At 34.0% G+C, this 6798-nt stretch overlaps 1 protein-coding gene across 1 annotated transcript; it reads left to right on the forward strand.

Moving 5' to 3' along the window:
• Positions 1-1654: 1654 nt before the first annotated feature.
• On the forward strand, positions 1655-6402 carry LOC143631244 (uncharacterized). The gene is made up of 7 exons (XM_077100067.1): positions 1655-2113; positions 2286-2403; positions 2933-3021; positions 3274-3320; positions 3840-3928; positions 5348-5481; positions 5566-6402. The coding sequence occupies exons 1-7, from the start codon at positions 1988-1990 to the stop codon at positions 6232-6234; spliced, it is 1272 nt and encodes a 423-aa protein (XP_076956182.1). The 5' UTR covers positions 1655-1987; the 3' UTR covers positions 6235-6402.
• The last annotated feature ends 396 nt before the right edge of the window (positions 6403-6798 follow it).

Consider the following 6798-nt stretch of genomic DNA (forward strand, 5'->3'; position numbering starts at 1 on the left):
AGGAATGAATTACGAATTAAACCCAATTCGTTAAGTAGTTCGTTAAGGGAGAACTGACGAATGAACCCCCAGTTCATTATGGTTCAATTCGTTACATAAGGGTTCAGTTCGTTAAAGGACCAGTTCGTTATAAAGGTCCAATGCGTTATGAAAGATGACGAACTAGAATAACGAATCAGATCATGTGCTAGATAACGAATTAGACTGTGATCTGGTAACGAATTAGGCTTAATTCGTTATAGAAAATGTGTTGGTGAATAAAATAATAATTTAAAATCTTAATGGAAAATGTGTTAAGACAGCTCGACCCCAGCCAGGGGCTCTGCCCCTTGGACCCTGCTAGGGGTTGCCGCCCCTAGACCCCGCTGCCAGGGGCGCTGCCCCCGGACCCCCGTTCATTGAGGGTAATAATTAAACTAGGAACGCGATATGGAAAGTGATAGTAATCATTGCGCGTAATTGTTATACAGTTAGCCGTGCACAGCCAAAAAATACCTAACTTTATCCGTCGTATCTGACGGAATTTCATCGACCGCAGACAAAAAATCGATGACCTATAAAATCTCACCACAAGTTAACGTATTAATGGATCCGACGGAATTTGTTAAAGAACTGTCGGATCCAACGAAATTTGAGAAGTTGGAGATGAAATATTACGTCGGACAATGGTTTTAGAGTGACTATTTTGGGTATTTTTTTCAAAATCATGGCTAAAGTTGAAAATGTTGGTCAAAGTTGGTTATTTTGGAAAATGACTTTTCTTTTTTCTTTTTTTTTCATGGCTTTAAAAGAATCAAGTCAAGCTCGACTTAGCTCATTTAGTTTATGAGAGCTCAATCTCTAGATTATGTCTATATAACTATATGTATCATGCTCTTAAGCCTAATTGAGCTTGGCTGATAAAGCTCAAGCTTAAGTTCGTTTCATACAAAAGCTCTTATTTAGACTAAACTCGTTTTAAGCTTTTAACAACTCAATTTACAACTACTCACGATTGATTCGGTTCACTTAAAATCCCATGTTCAGTTAGAGCAACTACAACGAGGGGCTTTTCCCCTCACCCGAATCTCCATGGCTAGGAGTAGACGATATTGTTGTGAGTTTCAGGTCTGCAGACCATGTTCGGTTTTGTAGACATGGGGACGAGCGAGAGAGCCCCCCCCCCCCCCCTCTCTCACACATATTAATATATTATACACAAATATAATAATTGCTATACTTGTGGATTTTTTTTTATTATGAAAGAAAAAGAGGGCTTTTTTATGAAAGTTTAAGGGTTTGAATGAAATATAAATTAAAATAACGTGTGAATCATATAGTCTAATTATATATATATACAAGTTGTGTGATTACACTGTTGTCATTGCATACAAAATGACTATTTTACATAATTACACTATTTGTATATATAATTGCACTATTTGATTCACACGATTAGTATTTATACCATAACTTTCGTTTAAAATCTATATTGTGACTATTTGTAAAGGTTTATTATTGTGGGTATTGTTAATGTGTTGTTAATGTTTTCTTAATACACTATATGTTTTTATATATCCAAATTTAGCAATAGAAAAAATCAACTTCTAATCTCAATTACTTGAGTCTTTGACATTTGAAGTTTGAAGGTAAAGTGGAAAGAAGTAAAAGTGAAAAAAGCAAGTAGTGGGACCCAACAGTTGCCGTTAGGAATCGGCTTTCCGGCCGTCATGATATTGCCCCCCCACACTATTGACGTGTCTACAGTTAAGTAACGGATTCCGTTACGCTTATAAATACCTCCCTCACACACACAACCCATCACCTATACTCTCACTCTCTCTCACACTCACACTTACATTCACACACAGTCTGTAATTGCAGTGAAGGTGTTTGTTAACAATGAAAGCGTGAACAGGAAGTCACAATACAGATTACAAAATATCTGTTGCTCCTTGTTTTGTTGTGTAATTAATTACATTTTGATTGTATTGATCGGCCTTCAACAATGGGAAACAAAGATAACAGCTCGTCTAGTTCCGCTCAATCTCAATCGCAAACGCAGATCGAGAAGAATCGAGTCGAAGCTGTTCTTCATCTCCTCCGAAAACCGTCTCCTCTCACTCTCAAACAGGTTCAATTCAATTTTTCGCTTTAACGTTCATTAAAAAGTAGTGTTTACGTCAAAATATAAGGTAAACTGGCAACAAGCTGTGCAGCGTGCAGCTAATCCTTTTAGAATAGCAAAACTAAGTCGTTTTATCTGTATCATTACTTAATTCGTGTACGTTTGGCGTGGTTTACAGGAGAAATTTTGTAATGAAGCTTGCGTAGCGAGATTTCTGAAATCGAAAGGCGATAATGTGAAGAAAGCTACGAAGCAACTGCGTGCTTGTCTCTCGTGGCGAGAGAATCTCGGCGTGGGTATAAATATTTAGTTTTCCAACTTTTATTCGTATCTGTTGAGCCTATATTAATTCACTGTAAATCTGATGCTACTTAGTCGTGTCCAACAAGTAATTTACTAGAAATGGAATAGAATGTAACAATTAGGTAAGAAATCAATGATTGCATGAAACTAAATTCAAAATTTTTTTGAATGTTATGAAACTAAATTCAAAATGTTAGAATCTAAAATGCAAAAACATTCATCATGATTATAATATTATTACACGTGATTTGTAATAATTTCACTGTAAAAGTACAATTTCACTTTTATTTTTTTAACCAGGGAGTAATGTTTGAATCTCACCTTTCTATACATGCTTCTTCGGAAAACATGATATCCTCCTTTATTTGTTAACTCAAACACCATGAGAATCTTGCTTTTCGGCTTTGAATTAGTTATACGCCATTAAAGTACTAAAAAAATTTCTCATTATTAAAGTAAATAGTAATCTATATCCAAAAAGTAAATGAAACTGATTTTTTACTTTTTTACTTTTAATCACAGATCATCTAATTGCCGATGAGTTTTCCGGTGAGATAGCCGACGGCATGGCGTATGTAGCTGGTCATGACGACCGATCTCGACCTGTGGTGGTACGTAAATTACGTTATTAAATATTTGTCATTTCATTTTTACTGAGTGGTTAAGACTCTTGTCTTTGATAATGAAGACCAAGGTTCAAACTTTGACATAAGAGTAGATTTTATAGAATTAATTTGCGTGTAGTAGTAAAAATAAACGAGTATGTGTAGCCGTTAAAAATAATTATAATATAAATATTTTTTTCCTTTTAAGTTATTAATAATCTCTCTCCTAATTATGATCTATTCATGATATTGTCACAGATTTTTCGAATCAAGCAAGACTATCTCAAATTTCGCTCACAAAAGCAGTAAGTTGTCATCCCTATAGTTTCTTTTTCAAAGTATTAGAATTTGAGATTTTGTTAAAAATATTGCACTTTTTTTATATCATTTTAATACCATTTGTATTATATTTTGTTACACAAATGAATATAAAGTTTCTCTCCCTGTATTCAATTTAATTATAAAATGAAAGTCTGAAATTAAATTTGTTTTCAAAATATTATAATTTTCAAACCAGAGGAAAATATTTATTAATGATTTTTATAGTACACCATGCATTGACAAAAACAAGAGTAAAAACAAAACAAAAGGTGAAAGGAAAATTTTCCATTTTACCTATATATCTTTCTCTCTCCATATTTTCGTGGAGTAATACTTATATTAAAAAAATATATTGATTGTGTGATTATACATGTACTTATCTATAAGTTATTATAAAATACAGTGCCTGCTTTTTAAATGACAGTATACATGATTTTTTAAATGGCTAAAGCCTTTCAACTAAGCTGATTAGTGTGTATATTTATTATTTTATAATTGTATAGGTTCACTCGTTTGTTGGTTTTCACTTTGGAGGTTGCAATTCAAACAATGTCAAAATCTGTGGAGCAGTTGATTGTCTTATTTGATGCAAGTAAGTCTTTAGATTTGAATAAACATACTTTACCATTTGACAATTCATACCTCATTTTAAACTAGATTCCGCCAACTTAATATTTAAATAAGTCAACACTGAAACCAGTTAATAGAATCTTAAAGTATAATATAATTTTTAATTTTGTACCATATGTATATATGCCAAACATTTATACAAGTGAGGGGTAAAGATGTAAATTTGGAAGACTATCCACATAGACAAAACATATAGATGAGCTTTACGTCAGTTGGATGTTGGAAATTAATGTACATTCTTCCAACGTTGTCCTTCCCCCAAACCATCTTTTTCACAGTTCTGAAATGCTACTTTGTCACAGTATCAAGTCCATTCATTCTCTCATTTTTAATCTCTTTCTCTCTCTCCTCTTTAATTCAGTAAGTCACGCCTAATCAAAGAGTAATTAATACTAATAACTATTGTTATTTACTTGGTTTTAAAGGAGCTGACTCAAACTCGAGCTTGCTTAAGTTTAAATTTGACTTGTTTAACTTTTTCATAATAGATCTCGTGCTTAAACCAGACTCGTTTCAAGTTTATATTCACATCTAGAGCTCAGCTCGTAATAAAGTTTTCAAATTCGATTTTGAATCTATATTCATTAAATATTTTATGCATTGATTTATAAGTATTAAGTTAACCCATTATTGCTCACACCCTAAACGCCACCCCCTCCGCCTCTTTCATTGTTAACGCACTACAACTTACACCTTATACGCCTCGTTAACTCCTTCAGCGTGATGTTTAGAGTTTCTTTTTTATTGCTGACTAGAACCACAACAATTAACCGTAGAAGGATAAGTATGAAACCTTTTAAAAAGTTGATATTTAGTCTTCCGTTAATTTTGCAATTAAACCTAACTTTTTTGATGATTTATGTGTCGGAAAGCTGAAGAGATATCTCAGATTTTTTTCAGAAGTTGCCGGAATTGCCCTTACTATCCCGTGCTCACATGAGTAATTTGTGCTACCACAGTTTGTTCCTTTTTAGGAAAATAAAAATAAAAAGTAACAACATTATATTAATCAAAGAAATAATTGAAAGATTTAATCCATCAATCATTTTAAAGTCATCACTTTGTTGGTGGTGGCCATTAATAACATTGTTGACTATAGCTATCATGGATATTTGGTCCCAGGACAACATTAATAAAAGACAACCCTAGTGAATCAGAATCCATCAACCTTAACTTTTTCTTTTTGTTTCAAAATTTTAAACTAGCTAGTTACATTTCAAAATGTTTACCAACTTTTAGTTTCTATCTGTTTCACACATCATGTAACACATAACAAATGTTATATAGAACTATTTAAAGTTGTACACTTTTAAGTTAAAATAAATATTTTCTTTTGCTAAAAAACAAAATGATGGAGTACTGATGGGTATGTACAATGCAGGCTTTTTCAGATCAGCATCAGGGTTCATGAACATATTTGTGGCAGCACTGAAGACTATAGGGGAGCACTATCCTGGTCGCCTACACAAAGCTTTTGTCATTGACCCTCCTTCTCTATTTCCTTATCTTTGGAAGGTAAATCACATGTAACATTTAAATAAATTTCACTCTAAAATATTTGAAAGTTATAAAATTTAAACTTATGATTAATTATTGTAGGGTGTCAAGGCGTTTATCGAGTTATCATCAATCACAACTACAATATCCTCACTTGATTTTGATGATTTTCCTGACTTCAATCACTTTACTCCATACCCTCGAGCTGCGTCCCTTCGCTTTAATCCTTCATCTGTACCAACCAAAGGTTCCAAAGTCGGTTCTTGCTCGTCTTCTCGGTTTTCCTTCACGGTTTCCCACCATTTTGACTCGCTCAAACCCTGGTATCTTACTTTGACCGACAAACCATCGTTCAAAGTGGGTCCCACATCCACACCTGTACTGGGACCGGCCCTAATCTCGCCCATCAATGCTCGATCCTATTCATTTGCATCTCCCACTGCAAGGAATGTTAATACATTGAGGAAAAACTTCTTCCCATCAACCCCATTACCACAAAAAACACAAGTGATGGACCACTCGGGTGTCAACCAGCCAAGAACCCCTAAACCCTCATTCCTACCCTCACCAGCTTTATTTTTCAAAAAAGATAGTCAGTTCAGCAAGACCGAAAAGTGTCGGGAATCGTTTATTCCATTCCTAAGATTCTACCGACGACCATACGATGAAATGATATACAGATCAAAGATGAAGCCTCCACTCGGAGGCCTGATCTCGATTGTATCTCCACAAATCAGGCGCCGCCACATGTCCGTCTCTCAACGGTTTTGATAGCATCTAAAGAGTGGTACATAGAAGATTTCACATTGACATTGACATTGAGAATATCAAGTGTAATAATCTATCTATATTTATTATTAATAGTTTTGAATTCCTATGTGACAAGGCAAAATCAATGTTGCTTTTAATATATATATGTGTGTTGTGCATTTATTATTGATCGTGTTACAAATTTAATGTTATGGTATAAAAAGAAATAGACGACGTGCAAAGTAGGTTGTGTGTAGGCGTGCAATATAATATATGTATGTGTTATGTGGAATGACAAAATGCATGGTAGACGGCGTGGTCGAAACGGTGAACACATGATGCATTGGAATCTGTTTGTTGTTTCCAAATTAATAAAGACAAAATGGCAAAACAGGTCCTTTATGTTTTCATAGTTTTTCGATAGTCGAAAAAAACATCCTTTGCGTTCAAAAAATCTTGCACGGTTCGTCCTTTTCACTAACGAGAGTTAGTTTTTCTCGTTAAATCTAGTCATGTGCATCTCATGTGAGGGCAATTTAGTCTTTTTATATCCTCAGGGGTTATTTTATGTAATTGACTTAAAAT

The sequence above is a fragment of the Bidens hawaiensis genome, unplaced genomic scaffold (genome assembly GCF_021521415.1).
Source record: "Bidens hawaiensis isolate Kalapana, Puna unplaced genomic scaffold, B.hawaiensis_p1.1 tig00000512_1, whole genome shotgun sequence".
NCBI lineage: Eukaryota > Viridiplantae > Streptophyta > Magnoliopsida > Asterales > Asteraceae > Bidens > Bidens hawaiensis.

Excerpts from the sequence above, each read along its gene's own strand:
- LOC143631244 (XM_077100067.1), top strand. The coding sequence starts at position 1,988 with ATGGGAAACAAAGATAACAGCTCGTCTAGTTCCGCTCAATCTCAATCG. Across the intron at positions 3,022-3,273 it reads ACCGATCTCGACCTGTGGTG|ATTTTTCGAATCAAGCAAGA; the intron begins GTACGTAAATTA and ends ATATTGTCACAG. Across the intron at positions 3,321-3,839 it reads AAATTTCGCTCACAAAAGCA|GTTCACTCGTTTGTTGGTTT; the intron begins GTAAGTTGTCAT and ends ATAATTGTATAG.